The 16,481-nt window shown below is 44.7% G+C and overlaps 1 protein-coding gene across 3 annotated transcripts; it reads left to right on the forward strand.

Moving 5' to 3' along the window:
• The first annotated feature begins 1,182 nt into the window (after positions 1-1,182).
• On the forward strand, positions 1,183-16,156 carry VEZF1 (vascular endothelial zinc finger 1). Of its 3 annotated transcripts, XM_050909221.1 has the most exons (7): positions 1,183-1,252; positions 6,696-7,393; positions 8,130-8,193; positions 9,207-9,390; positions 10,856-11,074; positions 13,361-13,405; positions 13,750-16,156. In XM_050909221.1, the coding sequence occupies exons 1-7, from the start codon at positions 1,220-1,222 to the stop codon at positions 14,175-14,177; spliced, it is 1,671 nt and encodes a 556-aa protein (XP_050765178.1). In that variant the 5' UTR covers positions 1,183-1,219; the 3' UTR covers positions 14,178-16,156. The 3 variants fall into 3 exon arrangements, with proteins under 3 accessions (XP_050765178.1, XP_050765179.1, XP_050765180.1); XM_050909222.1 differs by lacking the exon at positions 13,361-13,405; XM_050909223.1 differs by lacking the exon at positions 13,750-16,156 and having other exon boundaries at positions 13,361-13,650.
• The last annotated feature ends 325 nt before the right edge of the window (positions 16,157-16,481 follow it).

The raw sequence follows: 16,481 nt of genomic DNA on the forward strand, positions 1-16,481 counted from the left end.
GTCAGGGATGTGCGTGATGTGTGTAAACACGTAATTAACGGTAAGTATATACTTAATTGCTTGTGGCTTTGATTTGCATTCAGGTGCTGCGCTGAAGATGCCTTAGATACAAGCAAACCCGGTCAGTTTTGCAACTTTGCCGTGTGTAGGGAAAGCCTGCGGGGAGGGGGGGGGGGGGGGGGGGAGCCGTGGAAGCCCCCCGGGGTCGCCAGAACCAGGCCAGAGGCCACGCAGGCAGCGGCAGCGGGGCTGCACAGCCCCGGGTGGGAGCACGTCCCTGCCCGCGGGAAAGCTGGCGTGAGCACCGGGCTGCAGGGATGGCGTTGCCCCCACGGTGTGTGCTGATGAAGGGCTTTGCACCCCAGGAACCCCGGACCGCGGTCCGGTTGGGTGGGAGGCCCGGACCAGCCCGGTAAAGGGGACAGCGGCCCGCTCGGGCCGCGGCAACCCGGGTGGGCTGAGGTCGATCCCCGGGTGGGCCGGGAACGGCGCGGCGCCGGGCGACCCCGGGGCGGCCCCGCGCTCCCCCCCCCCCCCCGCCCCGCGGGTCCCGGCGCTGCCGCCGGCGGGCGGGGCGGCACGTGCGGGGCCTCCGCCCGCCGCCGGCCCGCACCCGCGGGCGAAGCCGCCCCCGCCGCCGCCGCCGCCCCCGCGGCTCCCTCCCCGCGCGGCGGGCGGGGGCGGCGGGCGGGGAGGGGAGAAGGGGAGGGCGGGCGGCGCGGGCGGCCCCCGCGGAGCCGGGCCGGGCCGGGGCGCGGCGAGGCGGGCGGCGGCGGCCCTGGACACCTCGCCCGCTCCTCCATCTTCTCTCGCCACAGCTCGCCTCGGCTTCCCCAGCCCGGGACCGGCCCATTGCCAGCCCCGCGGGGGGGGCGGCCGGCCCGCCGCGCCGCCCCGGCCCCGCCGCCCGCCCGTCGCCCCGCCGCGCCGCCCCGGGTCCGCCGCCCGCCCCGAGGCGAGGGGAGCGGCGGGGGCGGCGCCGCGGCGGCCCGGGCCCGCGCCGCCCCGCCGGGCCGCCGCGCCGCCGCCTCCCCCCTCTGGGCCGCAGTGGTGCAGCCCGGAGGTTAGCGGAAGCGGCCGCTCGGCGCTGCCATGTTGAGCCGCCGCCGCCGCCGCCGCTTTGTTGTCGGCTCCATGTAGCTGGGGCCCGGGGAGGGAGGGGGGGACCGCGCCGCCGGAGCCGCCGCCGCCGCCCGCCGAGGGCCGGGACGCCCCCGCCATGGAGGCCAACTGGACCGCGTTCCTCTTTCAGGTGAGGCCCCGCGGCGGCCGGCGCTGCCCGCGCCCCCCCTCCCCTCAGCGGCCGCGGGCGGGCGGCCGCCCGCCGGGCTCCCCGCTAGGCCGGGGCTGTCAGTCAGCGCCGCCGCCCGGCCTCCCGCCCGCCTCCCCCGGCCCGGCCCGCGGCGGCGGCGGCGGCGGCGGGGCCCGGCTCGGCCCGGACCGCCCGGGCAGCGGCTGACCCGGCCCCGCGCCCGCCGGCAGCTCTTTTCCCTCCTTTCCCTCCTGCACTTTCTCCCCGCCCGCCTCCCCCGAGCTGATCGCGCACGGCGCTCCGCCGCCGCCGCCCCGGAACGTTTTTCCTTTATTTTTTTTTTTAAGAAAAAAAGAAGGGCAATGTTTCTATTTTAATTTTTTTTTTCCTCTCTCCCCCCCCCCCCCCCCAACCCGAGATAGCTTCTTTTTTTGTTTGTTTGTTTTTCTCTCCCCCCGCCAAAAAGAAAAACAACAACAACAAAAAAACCCCCAACCTTCCACCGGGCTCTAACAAAACCCCGATGCAACAAACACCGTGTCTGGGAGAATAAATTAATCCCTCTTTAAACAGCCTGACTCAGGGGCCGGGTGACGAGGGAGCTTGTTTTCTTTTAAAATAGGACGCGAGCGGGCCGGATTTCTGTAAAAACTGGCGAAATGCTAACGGTAATAGGGAGGAATAGGGACGGTGGAGCGTGCAACCCCTCCCTTTGCCAACTGAGTCACAATTTTCCCCCCTTCTGTCTGCGAAGGACTGACTTAAAAACACCGCTGTTTATGTAATTCTGAAGAAAATCCAGTGTACCAAAAAAAAAAATTAAAAAAAAAAAATCCTCCCCTGGCTTTTGTGAGCCGAGCCCTTTCACGCCGGATTGTTTTCTGATGCCTCCTGCTCTTTTTGAGCTTGAAAACATAAAATGTGTAATTGCAGCGGCAGCAAAAGAAAAAAAGCAAGCCCCACACATCACCTTTCTCAAGGTAAAATAATCCTCTTTGCACATTCCCAGCGGTGGTCACTCGCTTACTCACTGTCCTCCTCAGAATTAAACCCAAACCCAACCCGTGACACGAGTTTGAAAACCTGAGTTGAATGAATAAATCCGCCAAGAGCGAGCACCATTCCTTTAGAGAGGAAAAATTATTCCCTTGCAAGTATCGAGGGATGAGTCACTCGCTCGGGTGCTCTGCCTCCAAAAACATGCTGGGAATGTTCCGGGGAGCTGGTACCGGGAGCTGGGCGCTGGGTTTTCCGCCTTTTTGTGATGAATGCGAGTGATGCCATCGAGTTTGGCTGAGGTCTTGTGAATTATTTCTCACTCTAGTGGGCAGTTGTGATTCGCACATAGGAAACTTCATGCTAAGAAGTTAATCTCCTTACTTTAGGGCCATCTCCATCTGAGTTGGGGCTGTTTTATCACTTTTCTGCCTCCCAGGCTCACAGATGAGAGCTTTCGAGGGGAAATTATTCGTAGACTGGCAATATGGTATTGCAGCAACCTCTGTAAGAAATGCCAAGTAATACTTTCAAGTACGTGTCTAGCTTCTTGCTGCTTGTCTTTATTTTTTTGAAGGGTACTGTATTTTGAAATAGCAATGCCACACTTTGATTTAGGAGTAGACTTTGCTGCTTTTAGTTAAGGAGTCAGCGGTTCACTTTCCTAATGTACTTAGCTATGTGCGACTTGGAAGCATCTTCATAAAACCGTGACGTGGAAGTTTTCCTCTGATTTTTTTTTTTGCCCCAAATAATAAAGCTTAAAGACCTCATAATAAATGCTGAATATTGTTTCTTGAGTCATTTTGTTAAAACCAACGATTTAGGGTGCAAGCATCCTAATGCACCCAGCAGAAAGCACTGTTAAGATACTCCTGATGTGACTTTAGTTCTTCTTCTTCCCATTCTCACCAACAGCCTGTCAGCCGAGATCCAACTGATTAGTTAAAACTAGTAACAAAAAGTGGATTTAAAAGCCCCTCCCGGCCCCCCTGCCCAGTATCACTTAAATAACAAATGCAAGTGACTGAATATACATGCTTATTCTTCATGGGGAGAGTTTTACCAAGTGTCTGTTTCAGCTGTGGCAGGATTTCAAAGGGACAGTTTAATACGCGGTGTGTAAAGTTGTAATTTTTAGCGAAATGTTTTTGGAGGAGGTTTAAATGTCTTAATTTTAGTCTTGCTAGCAATGGGATATGTGACTGTAAATTGCTCGTTCCAAATAAAGTTCTTTGATTGTGTTTAGGTGGCATTTTGATGAATTGTATCTCTTTTTAAAGAAACAATTGTGATACTGAATAAGCAGTTCTTGGTTGGATCTTATTAGTCCCTGAAATGCGTATTTTGAAAACCACTTTTAGTATCTGCTCGGGAAGTGAAAGTTGTATCTGTTAATGTGAGGAGGAATCATCCATCAAACAGAGCGTTCAAGATATGACTCATGCTAATTTGTTGCTCTCACATTAAGGCTGGAGCGCAAAAATATTTTAGCCTCTGGCATTGGAAGTTCACAATGCCACATCCAACCACTCCGGGTCACGAATTAGGGTTTTTTTTGTTTTGTTTACTGCCCCCCAGGAAAGAAAAAATTAGTGATAGAACGAGGGTATTTTGCACGAGAGCCTGTCCCAGGCGATCAAAATACCGCAAAAATGTTGACTTGACATTAATGCTAGGTCAAGTAAAACTGTGGTCTGTGCCTGAATAAAAATGACTTGCGAGAGGCGTGCAGCAGGTGCTGTCTTCCCTTCTCGAACAGCGAGTTAAAAAAAAATACTGCCTGATCCTTTTTTAAAAGGCTTTAATGCAGGCAGCCCTTGGAAACTGAGGAATACTGCTTGTTGCAAAGAGGGGTTGTTAGAAAGACAGTGCTGCTAATAACACTGGCTATCTGGGAACCAAGATAAGCAGACTTACATAAGCAGTGGCTTCATAGCCTGTAGCCTTATGAATATACATTGTTTTATGTCCACCGTCTCTGTCGGTTTCGTAGAAATAAGTGCATCATTACCTTGAAGTGCTGACAATTCTTTAAGGCTTAAAAATATCCATAAACTGCATAAGTTTGAACCTTGTCCAAAGGATTTGGGCTCTCTATTATCCGATCTGCTAGCTCTGCCTTTGAAACTGTATCTCTGGAGCTATCCTTAGGTGCTCTTAAGTGTCTTCTGATGCAGTTTAACAACATTGTTTAATGCTTATTTAAAGTTGGCTGTAAAACATTTCAGAATTTTTTAAAAATTAAAATTGTATTTAAGTACACAACTTGCTTAATATTGTACTTTCAATGTGTATTGTACATACTCTATTCTTTTTATGCAATGTAGATGTCTCAATTGCTTTTTAAAAACACGGAAAATAAATGGTTGAAAATCCACAATTGTCACTGAAGTCAGGCAAAAGTTTAATGGAGAAGCTGGAACTTGTGCCGTGCCCTGATTTAGCAGCGTAGCCTCCAGGAAAGTTCTGCATTCGACTCTTCAGCAATCGCTTCTGCAAACCAGCCCCTTAGGCTGTTGTTTGAGGTGGCTGCTGTGGCGAGGTGTGGTGTGGTAACGTTCAGCTTACCTGTTGCATCCCAAACTTTGGCACAGATGGGACGTAAAATGCGGATAAAAACGGACAGGTTGGCCTGGCTCCTAATGATTCCCGCAAGATTTGTCTCCTGTTACCATACCGAATCCGGGCTTTCTCCTGTGAACTGTTTTCCTGTCAGATAGGCTTGCAGTGTTAGGGAGCACGTATTCGTACCCACGTGGGTTAGTGTTTGTGTCCACCGGTGGCTTTTATCCAAAGATCACCGGCATCACGCTCCTGAAAAACTAGTGGCTGAAGTGATGCAGGGCTTGTGCGGTCGCAGGAGGAGGCGGGAGCCCCCCTGCAGCCGAGTGAGAGTTGCACCGAGGTGGCTGTAGTCGCTTCTGCGATCGGGAGAGTCAAAGCGGCCGGAGCTTGGATGCGACTAAGAGAAAGTGCCAAAGTGAGCTTCTAGAAATACTGACTTCTCCAAAGGATGTGATGAAATGGATTCACGTAGGAAGAGTATTAGCCTGAGCGCGCTTCGTAACGCAGTCCATCCTCAACCGACGTAAAAGTAGACAGTTGGGGGTCGTGAGCCAGCACAGCGTTTTATTCAGCTCTCGCAGCCTTGAGTCATGTTATTTTGTGAAGGAAACCGTAGGGAAGAAGTCCTGGAAGGCTGCAGTGCTGATCTAATGGGAATGCAAGTTTCCCCAAACTCAGCTTCAGACCTGGCGTGCTGCGTTAATAACAAGACTGATTTAAAACTGGTCTGATGAGACTGAGGCACATCTTGAATACAGATGCACTTAAACTGGCTTACGGTGCTACAGTGATTTATTTTAATGCTCCATTAGGCTGAATTGGTCTGTGTGGTTTCTAAACCACTTGAAAATTGTATCTGCTAGGGTTTTGTCCCAGTCTGACTGGATGAGTTTTAATAACGGTGTTTTCTGCCTTAGAATAAACAGCGCCTAATACAAGCATGGTGTAGAACAGCCCGTGGCAGCGCAGGCTGCAGCTCGGCTGAGCGGTGCTTGCTGCGGCACGCTCGTGGGGGGTCCCCCTCTGTCTCTTCCCTTTAGCTTCTTCCACTGACTCTGTAGTTCAGAGTCAGTTGGTATTGGCTGTTTTGAAACAGCTTTCAGGTCTTTTTTTCAACCCCCCACCCCAAACTGTGTTCTCCAGCATCTCTAGATGTCTGCCAGTGCTTATCGATTAGCTTCTCTTCCTATCACAAAGTAGCTGCTGCTGAAGAGAAAAAGAACATGTCGCTATTATTAGTAGTTTCCAGACGCAAAGAGCACAGTGGTCAGTGTATAAATGCGGCGGGAACCTGCTAAATGTAGAAATGTGGCTTTAGACAGCTCTCGATTCAAGTTGCTTTGGTTTCAGTGCTAACACACTGGTATGAACACGTTGTTTAAACAAGCTGCCTTATCGCATCCTGGCTCTCTCTGGCTGCAGTTTAATTCTCAATGTGCGCTAAGCTTGGCTTAAAGGTGGGGCGTTACTTTGCAGCTCCCATCAGTACATACATATGCTCCAAAGATAGTCCCAAGGTGGCATCCGATATGATCGTTAGCAAAACAAGTTATCTGTTATGTAAAGATCAAACGCTGTGTTAGTAAAAGATCTGACAAGCACCTAGTTGTTTTCCATAAGAAGCGTTGCCCTCCGGAAACTTAATAATTATTTGATTGTTTTGATGTGTACCTTCCTACACTTACCACAGAATGTGCACAGCGAATGCATTTAAAGCGCGAGCGGTTTATCCTGTCCAAAACAATATTATGTAACCTTTTCCAGTTGTTACTTCAATGGCTTTTGGTCTAGAATGTGCTTTCCTATACTTTGTGAATGTTCTCACCGTGTCAGAGTGAGCACCCATCAATAGAATTTAAGTGTGAATGTTTGGTTTTAGGCACACGAAGCCTCACATCACCAACAGCAGGCAGCACAGAACAGTTTGTTGCCTCTCCTGAGCTCTGCTGTTGAGCCACCCGATCAGAAGCCGATTCTGCCCTTACCAATAACGCAGAAACCTCAGCCTGCACCAGAAACATTAAAGGATGCTATTGTTGGGATTAAAAAGGAAAAACCTAAAACCTCCTTTGTGTGCACTTACTGCAGCAAAGCTTTCAGGGACAGCTACCATTTGAGGCGTCACGAGTCCTGCCACACAGGGATAAAGTTAGTGTCACGGCCAAAGAAAACTCCCACCACAATGGTGCCCCTTATCTCGACCATCGCTGGTGACAACAGCCGAAGTTCATTGGTTTCGACTATCGCGGGCATCCTGTCCACAGTCACTACGTCTTCCTCTGCTACCAACCCCAGCAGTAGTGCCGGCGCAACGGCTATGGCAGTGACTCAGACGGTGAAGAAGCCCAGCAAGCCCGTTAAGAAGAACCATGCTTGTGAGATGTGCGGAAAGGCCTTCAGGGATGTCTACCACCTCAACAGGCACAAGCTGTCCCACTCAGATGAAAAACCCTTTGAATGTCCAATTTGCAATCAGCGCTTCAAGAGAAAGGATCGCATGACCTACCACGTGAGGTCTCACGAAGGTGGCATCACGAAACCATACACCTGTGGTGTTTGTGGAAAAGGCTTCTCGAGGTACCATGTAGAAAACCCCAGGCGAGCTCAAGTATTGGCTTTTCATAACCAAGAAGGGTTAAGCTATCATAGCGAGGGGCTAGGAGAACCAGACATCTTAGAAGATTGGTGAGGGGATAAAGAGCCTTGTTTACCTCTAGGGCGTGGGTCTCGGTCTGAGCCAGATTGGCAGTGGCCAAAAGCGGTCGCTTTTTTATAAGGGTGTTGTGAAATGATTTCGTGACCTCATCCGGGTCCTGTAGGACACGTGTCTGTGTCGCTGGTGGTGACCACGGAGCCCCGTTACCAGCCTTTGCAAAGGTCAATGACCGAATGGGGCACGGCAGGCAAACTGTCTCCTTGTCTCGTAGCAAGGCTGGGGCGTACTGACAGAGCATTGTGGGGGAGCTTGCATTGCTGCTGGCTGTATTTATATCTGTGCTTGCAACAGAGAAACTTCAACCTTTAGAGCTGTTGATTTGTCACCTTTACACAAGGTACGACCAAACGTACCATTTTGAGGTGTGTAAGAGGAACGCGGTTAAGTTTTAAACTGCAGTTGGGTCTCAGCGTAACTATGTGTTACTCTAGCTGAAAGCCACTGCGTAGTTAAGGGGAATGTATTTATTCTTGCCGTGCAGAGGGATGTGGGCTGCAAGGGGTCATCAGTGCAGTGTTCAGCACCGCTAGCCAAGGTGTTGTTACTATGTATTTGTAACAGTATGCATTTTCTTTTCTCTTCCTCTCTTTTTTGCAGGCCTGATCATTTAAGCTGTCATGTTAAACATGTTCACTCAACAGAGAGACCCTTCAAATGCCAAGTAAGGGCTAAAATGATTTATTAAGAACAATACATAATTGTATCATTAGAATCTCAGATGAATAATCTTTCCAGAACTGTATTTGCTCCTGGACTTTTCTTTGAAAAGGAAGTTTAGGAATAAAGTCGCATCTGCCTTACCAGCAGCACTGTAGTTCTGATATAAGTGTAGAGGCAGTTTAAAAGGATGCTGTGGCTACTTTTTTAGGAAGATTAGAGGCTTTTTGCTTTCTTGGAGAACAATGTGGGTGCCCTGTTTTACGATATGCTTAACTTAGTAGCAGGATTGTAACAGCGTCCTCAGCTCAGTGCTGATTACCGGAGTAATGTGTGCAATGTGTTTCTCAGCATGTTTAAATTAAATGTGTTTCTCAGTATATTCATTTAAAATGGATTGGAATAGTTGACTCTGGATCCATTATTTTGCTGGAGGGTGAAAGCAAGTTGTCGTAAGTTGATGACTGACTGTAAGAGAAATAACTTGACTGCCCTTGAACAATTAACTGTTTTGCTTGGAATATCCATGCTTATTCCAACCTGTGTTTTAGTGACTCATCATATTAAATAAAAGTCTTGTGTAAAAAGAGTAGCGTTAGAAAAAGGTTTTGTTTCCTTGTTCTGATTTGGATGGGAACAGAAGTAATTGAGCAATTTAAGATATCAGGTTCATATTTGTACAGTAAAATTGTATCAAAAAACAACTTTGCCTGTTCTAGGCTTTTTTTATAAGCTACCTCTTGCTTTGGTAGGTAAGGCAACCAGCTATTTTAAGAAAGTTCGAGTAGTATAGAGTATGATTTTTGTCCTAATTGTCTGAGAAGCCAACTTCCATTTTCAGTCTCTGTTTAGTAGTTTGATTTTGGTTTCTCTATAAATACAGGTAAAACTTAAGGTTGTCAATATACTTAGGATACTGTTTGCACCTACAAGGTAAAATAGGCTTACAGTGGGCATGTAATTCATACTGTAATGATGCTGTCTGCACTTCAAGTGTAACTGTTGTCCTTCATATAGACGTGCACTGCTGCCTTTGCCACCAAAGACAGACTGCGGACACACATGGTGCGCCATGAAGGAAAGGTATCGTGTAATATCTGTGGTAAACTTCTGAGTGCAGCATATATCACCAGCCACTTAAAGACACACGGGCAGAGCCAAAGTATCAACTGTAATACCTGTAAACAAGGCATCAATAAAAGTAGGTGAACGTTTTAAAAACATTTCTAATACCAATGTGTTTGCAAAGGGAATTGCCTTTGATTACGTTAAAATGCAAAAACATACCCATCAGTCTGGGTAGTCACACCTATTAAAAATAGGTATTTGATAACAGAATCTCCTTCAGCTCAAGAATTGGCATATGTGGAATTGGTTTGCTGCTAGACTGTGCTCTTATCCCTTAGGAATGCCCTGCAGTTTGTGAGAATAACCCATCTCTTGAAGAAAAGAGTTCCCAAGTTTTCTCATCTTCTCAGTACAATGCTACTTCCTGAACTGTACAGGCCTAAAAGTCCAACAGATAATTGTGGAGATTTTAGAATATTTAAGAGCTGCTAAGATCTGCCAAGTTTCAGGTTTGAAGCCTCATCTAAAGCTCATCAAAATTAGGAAAAAGATTTCTCCACTTTCTCTGAGCTTTGACCCTGGGGCTCAGTGATTCTTCCCTCTGGCAGTAGCTGACAAGAAAAGCATTTAAATCCAGCCCTGATGTGTTTTGGGCATTAATGGCATTTGACTGGTGTTGTGCAGGAGTTCAAATGAGATGTTTGTAATAGTTCCTTCTAGTCTTAAACTCTGTGGAAGTGCTGAAGCCTGAACCTGGGAGTGCCTAGTAAGACTTGCCTTTAAAATATTCCCTATTAAAATACTTGTAACTTAAGTTAACCCACATGGTTAGTGATATAAAAGGGGTTTTCAGAGGAATCAAGAGGGAGAAGTAAGGAATGTCTTTGGAAACTTTGTCCTTGAAGCCTTTTAAACAGTATTAATTTACAAAATCTTTTCAGTTCCTGTTACTCCTGGATAATTTGAAGGTGCCGGGAATGTCTAAAATGCCTGATTGTTGAGCTTAATACGAAATTTGGATGCGAAGTATTTTTCAAGGTATAGGGTTACAGCTCTGGCTTCCCCAGCCAGTTTGGCGGTGCTAAGCCAGTTCACATGAGGCATTTACAGCAGTTGTTAGAGGTGGAAATGATGAGCTGTAATGTGGCCAGAGAGTAGTAACATGCTGTTCTGTGATGTAAAGGTAAACTGAAAATTTTAAGTCATACTTGCAATAAAAAGTAAAAAGGCTTTTTTTTTTTTTTTTAAACTGGAGCTCAGGTTTAGAAAAAGTGGAATCAGCTAACCAGCTTGAATTCTAGAGACTTATTGTAGTCTTTTATTTCATTCTTCCTAAAACACAAACAAAATAATCAGAAAGGAAGTTCATTTTTGGCAGTGAAAGCAGATGTTCCTGACTTACATTTTGTTTTTTAGCTCTTGGAAAAGTAGTTTTATAAAGCACAGAATTAATTATATGGTTTTAAACACCTCTGTGATTTTTGCTCATGGAATCCTGTGAGATTCCACACGCTCTTTATGGAAGAAGCCTTTGTGATCTCGGCAGAAAACAGAGTAACTTTTCAAGGTGAATTTGTGTTCTTACTTAATTGGCATAGCATGCATGAGTGAAGAGACCAGCAACCAGAAGCAGCAACAGCAGCAGCAGCAACAGCAGCAGCAGCAACAGCAACAACAACAACAGCAACAACAACAGCAGCAGCAACAACAACAGCAGCAGCAACAGCAGCAGCAGCAGCAACATGTAACAAGTTGGCCTGGAAAGCAGGTAGAGACCTTGAGATTATGGGAAGAGGCCGTCAAAGCAAGGAAGAAAGGTAAAACAAAACAATACTTACCGTCTTGGTTTTATAAGATACTGGTGTATACAGTTATATAGGGAATTTAAGATGTCAGAAAAGGATGTCTTACATGAAATTTCATTCTTGATGTTAGAAGTAATAGCTAAAAACTAGCTGGAGAATAACATGACCAAAATTACGCTGTTGTAAATGAACTCTTATTACTTGCTTCCCTTTGGTCTCTGTGCTTGAATGTGTACGTAGCAGTCATCAATTATAAAGGGATGTTTGTGTCTGCTCCAAGGCAAGAGTGTGTTTTGTTGACTTGCATGTGGTTTTTAGCTGTGTTTATGCATATTTACCAGTTGTTAACTTGTGTGCATATATATATGTATATATACACACACATACAACACCCTCTGTCATTGCATCATCAGTTTGCATGTGGGTGCTTTCTGTGTCCCTTTCATCTTTTCTCTCCCAATTTATTCCATTCGCTTTATCATCACGTAACTGTCTTTGCATAAAGTTTTCTAGAACTCATAGAACTTACTCTTCTCTGTTGGTTTTTTTTTCATTACAAAATTAACTAATAAGTGATCGTGTTTTTCATTATTGCTAGCTCACAGCTTACATATACCTATGCTACTGTAATTGAAGTTGAATAGCTTCCTATTGTTGGTCAGTGTATCAGTTTTGTAAAGAACAGATTGCTTCAATTTAGTGTCGTTAGGAGTATAGTAGTTTAAAGTCTCCCGTTACTGCTAGCTTATTCTTTTACAACAGTTTGATTTCTAATGCCTATCATGTGACTCTCATGGATTACATGTTTTAGAAGATATTCTTAGTGACCGCTTGCTGTTTTTCACTAGCTGTTTTTAGTAATAAATGTTTTTGACTGACCTTATTTTTTTTCTTTTCTCCTAAACTTCCTTTCAGTTTCTTCAATCTTTTTTTCTTTTCTAGGTCTTGTTTGTGTATTAGGCTGCTAGCTCCTTTCGCCTTGCTTGTTATTCCAGTTGAATTCTGTGATCAGACAGTACAGAAACAGCTTATTCATGTTAAAATGTAGTGATAACAGAAACATTAAATACCATCAGGCCACTAAATAGATAAAGCAAATGGGTGTCAGATTTAGAAAATCTCTGAGAATTTTTTTTCTGCTTGTTCCTTCCTATGTCTTGTTCCCTCTTCCCTTCCTTTCTTATTGAGATTATTGAATATGCTTTAACAGAAACAGTGGTTTTGGAGAGAATGGTGGGCAAGGGAGGTGGGCGGGTAGAAGTGTTGTCAGATTGATGATATTAGCTTAACTTAATTGGGGAAGGGGCATGGGGTGGGATGTGTCTTTGCGTATTACTGTGCTTGGAAGGTGAAGCTAGACCAGTCAGTGCCATGCCTACGTGCTGCTCTTTCCATGCTGGTTCTCCTGTGCTAGTGCCACCTGTTGTGTTGGCTTTACAACACTATATGGGATTTTTTTAGTCTAATACGATTTATTTTCACAATTTTGTGGTTTTTTTTTTTTTTTTTTACTCTTTCCCTTCCTTTCCATCCCTCCTAGATATGGACTTTGAAGAACCAACAGTAACCCTTGAATGGGGCTAATGTTGCTTTCAAAGTTAACTCTGTCTTGGTACATTTGTATTGCCCGAGTGGCAAGAGTGGACTCTTTGCTCCTGGCTTACCTCCTGAAACGTGGGTGTAGACTGAGCTTGGTGTCCTACCCTACAAATGTGGAATAAGACACGACTTAGAAGTGCCGTAACGTTGATCTAGAATATATTTTTGTCGGTTTCTCTAGCAGTCGTCCCTTCCCTTTACCCGCGTCCACCGACCCGCTTCTGTTTTTGGAGCCTTCTAGTATGGGTAGCCGGCAGGTGGTGCTGATGGATGCCTAGTGATCCCTCCGCCGTCCCGGACCGCCGGTGCCCGCTCCCCCAGTGCCCAGCCCTGCTAGAGCCCACCGGCAGCAGGGCCGGGCACTGGCCTCCTGGGTCTTCCTTGTTCGGCACTTAATTCCCGCTTACTGCAAAACAAAGTAAAAAAAAAAGAAAAAAAAAGAAAAAAAAAGAGAAAAAAACCAACCCAAAAACCCACAAAACAAACCAACTTGGTGTGGAGCTGTAGCTTATGTGAAAGCTGAGGAGATAATGGGGGTTGAAAGATGTACTGACTGGGTAGCCTTGAAAATTGCTAAGTAGAAGTACTGTGATCAGTGGAACAATTTAGTAGCAATAATTAAGACTGAAATAAGCAGGTAAATATTGAAACGAGCTTTGCTTATCAGTCCCTAATAATGACTTTTTAAAACCTTCACAGAATGTCAGTTCACCTTTGAGAAGGCTATAGAGTACGTACCATTCGGTATGTACACTCTCTCCTCTATTTATAATGTTCCTCTTGGGAGGATTTTTTTGATTGTACGATACTGTTTTTATGAACATCGAAACCCTCTTTATAAGACAACCTCGCTTGACTTCTCAGGAAAAAAATATTGAATTGAAATGAACTGCATGAGAGTTTGTATTTCTTGTAGGCTATAGAATGTTAACAGTTTTAACTTACTAATAATTCCTAAAGAAAATTATTCCAGAATTTGTACCTGTTCTTGTTTGGGTTTTGTTTCTGTTTTTTTTTTTTTTTTTTAAATCTTGTCCATGGTTTTTTATGTGTTAAAAACTTTTTGTCTTTTTATGTCTCATTTTTAGAAGCTGCTAACTTGTGCCAAACCTCCACTGCTGCTACTACGCCTGTGACTCTTACTACTCCATTCAATATAACGTCCTCTGTGGCTTCTGGGACTATCACAAACCCAGTCACAGTGGCAGCTGCAATGAGCATGAGAAGTCCAGTAAATGTATCAAGTGCAGTTAATATATCCAGTCCGATGAACCTAGGGCATCCTGTAACTATAACAAGTCCATTATCCATGACATCTCCATTAACGCTCACCACACCAGTCAATTTACCTACCCCAGTAACCGCTCCAGTGAATATAGCGCATCCAGTCACTATAACATCTCCCATGAACCTCCCCACACCAATGACGTTAGCTGGTCCGTTAAATATAGCAATGAGACCAGTAGAGAGCATGCCTTTCCTGCCCCAGGCCTTGCCCACGTCTCCTCCCTGGTAAAGAATTTCTAAACAGTATTAAAAAGGATTAAAATGGAATCCTTACCAGCAGTTCTTTTTTGGGTTTTGTTTGGTTGGGGTTTTTTTTTTGTTGGTTTTTTTTTTGTTTTGTTTTTTTGTTTTGTTTTAGTTAATAATAAATTCAGACTGAGACACTGGGGCAACATGCACCATCAGAGACCATAGTAGCATCTTCCCCTGTTCATTTGGCTCATAGGGTTCAAACTTGAGTTTCACTGGAGCACTTCATTTAAAGTTTTACCTTTTAGCTGACTGATGCTGAATTAGAGCAGATACTTATTTGCCAGAGTTTTTAAAAAAAAAAAAAAAAGTCATTAAAAAACAGTTTTATGTTTTATCCCCCAAATTATAACTTAGAAAATTATTTTAATCCAAACACTAGCAAAGACTCCTCTGTATCTTTAACAGGGTGGATGGCTAATTTTAACTTGCCAGTCGTGAAGTCCACTGTTTCTGAGCTAGTGTAGAATCTTTGTCTGTGTTGATGTTTTTTTTTTTTTTTTAATGAGTAAATGCATTACAATGTTGTCATTTTAAAAAAAAAAATGCATTTTGGAGAAAATATGCATTTTACCTTTGGGAATATGATAATTTCAGGCAGCATTCCCTATGGGAAGGGTGATACCAGCTCTGATATGCAAAGCATATGATAACTTATCATTCTAACTTCAACATATAATAGGGATTGTGACCTGATATTTGGAGATGTAAATATTACCCAACATATTACCCTAAGGGAATATAGCATTGTAGTCAACATTTTTTTTAAAAAAACTGTTATTGTTTGGTGAGAAACAGCCATGGCTGACAGAAGAGGAGTCGAAATGTATGTAAACATGGTCTCTGAACAGTCAGACCCCTATGGGACTCTTATCTAGGAGCAAAAGGAGTGCTTTGAAACTTAAGAAATATTGCTTTAAGCTGGAAGATTCTGGAGGCACTGGGTATGATTTTTATGCCCTCTGCCTCCCAATCAGAGCCTGCTGGTGTTACAGCAGGGGACAGACGTGTTAGTTGTTCACTAGAAGTTTTGTCTTATATTAAATTGTATACAGTTTTTATTCTAACCACTAACTAGGTAGGATGCCCCTCCAGGACAAGCAGAGAGCGTCTTTTAATTTTTCCCCTATTTCTTAATCAAGTGTTGTGCAAATCTGTTCAACTTTGTAAATATTTGCAAACATCATCATTTTTACGTTATTCTTCTATTGTGTTAACACATTTCTATCAATTTGTGGGAGTTCTGGGGTGATGGTTTGAACTATCCAGCCCAGAACTTCTCCATAAATGGTCACACATGTTTAAGCTACATGTGCTTTTTATTTCTTAACCTGTTTATCTGTACATAAAGTAGAAAGCAAAATCTAGGGAAACAGATATACTTTTTAGACTATCATGTCACATATTCACGTTTTTAAAACTTTGTTTAAAAAAAAAAACACCCTAAACCCAAGACTCTACATTAAAAAAAAAAAAAAATAAAATTACAGTTGAGATGTTTTTATCTTAATGAAGTTGAAAGCTATGGAGATTAGCGTGTGCGCATTTTCACAGAGTGCTAGCAGGACTGACTAGTCAAAATGGACTGCTTCCGTTTCTACCCTGCCGTGTCAGTACAAGCAGAGATTGCCAGGCTGCTGGCTCAGGTGACAGGTATCTGTGTCATTACGTGAAACTGTTCTAGGGGCTTGGACTACATAGTAAAACAAAAACAAAAACAAAAAAAAATAGAGCTTAGTGTAAAATAATTTTATAAATGATCTTTTGTACTTTAGGACATCAAATTGTACAACTTTTGTATATATAAAAGCTTAGGAACTTTCTGTTTAGCAGAAAGGAAACACATTCCTACACTTTTAATGTATATGTTTGTTATAATGTCCATGTAAACATATGCCCTATGTTTGTGCCTTTTAATTAGTTTGTCTCAATAAACAAAAATGTAGAGAAGAATATGTAGCTATGACTTTGTTACCACTGTTCTTACTCCAGATGTGTAGAGGTCTTCGTTTTTGCACTGTGTAGAGCATTGCGTGCAGACAGCTGCATGACTTAGGCCGATACGGCCGAAACGAGGCACGTGAGGCGAATGCACCCCAGCAAAACTCCTTCCTCCCGTAGCATAGAGCAGCCCGCGCTGGTGGGGCCTTGCATGTTGGGATGTGTAGTTTCCAAGCCATCTCTGTTACCCGTGGCAATGACACCACCTTGCACCAGTGTTACATAGTAGGTGTAGCGTTCTGGATCTGGGTAAATTGCAGAGATGACCCTTAGATGAAGTGTG

This window comes from Gymnogyps californianus, chromosome 20 (genome assembly GCF_018139145.2).
Source record: "Gymnogyps californianus isolate 813 chromosome 20, ASM1813914v2, whole genome shotgun sequence".
Lineage (NCBI taxonomy): Eukaryota > Metazoa > Chordata > Aves > Accipitriformes > Cathartidae > Gymnogyps > Gymnogyps californianus.

Coding starts and splice junctions, on each gene's coding strand:
- VEZF1 (XM_050909221.1), top strand. CDS start 1,220: ATGGAGGCCAACTGGACCGCGTTCCTCTTTCAG. Junction 7,394..8,129: donor TGTGGAAAAGGCTTCTCGAG/GTACCATGTAGA, acceptor TCTTTTTTGCAG/GCCTGATCATTTAAGCTGTC. Junction 11,075..13,360: donor CGTCAAAGCAAGGAAGAAAG/GTAAAACAAAAC, acceptor AAACCTTCACAG/AATGTCAGTTCACCTTTGAG.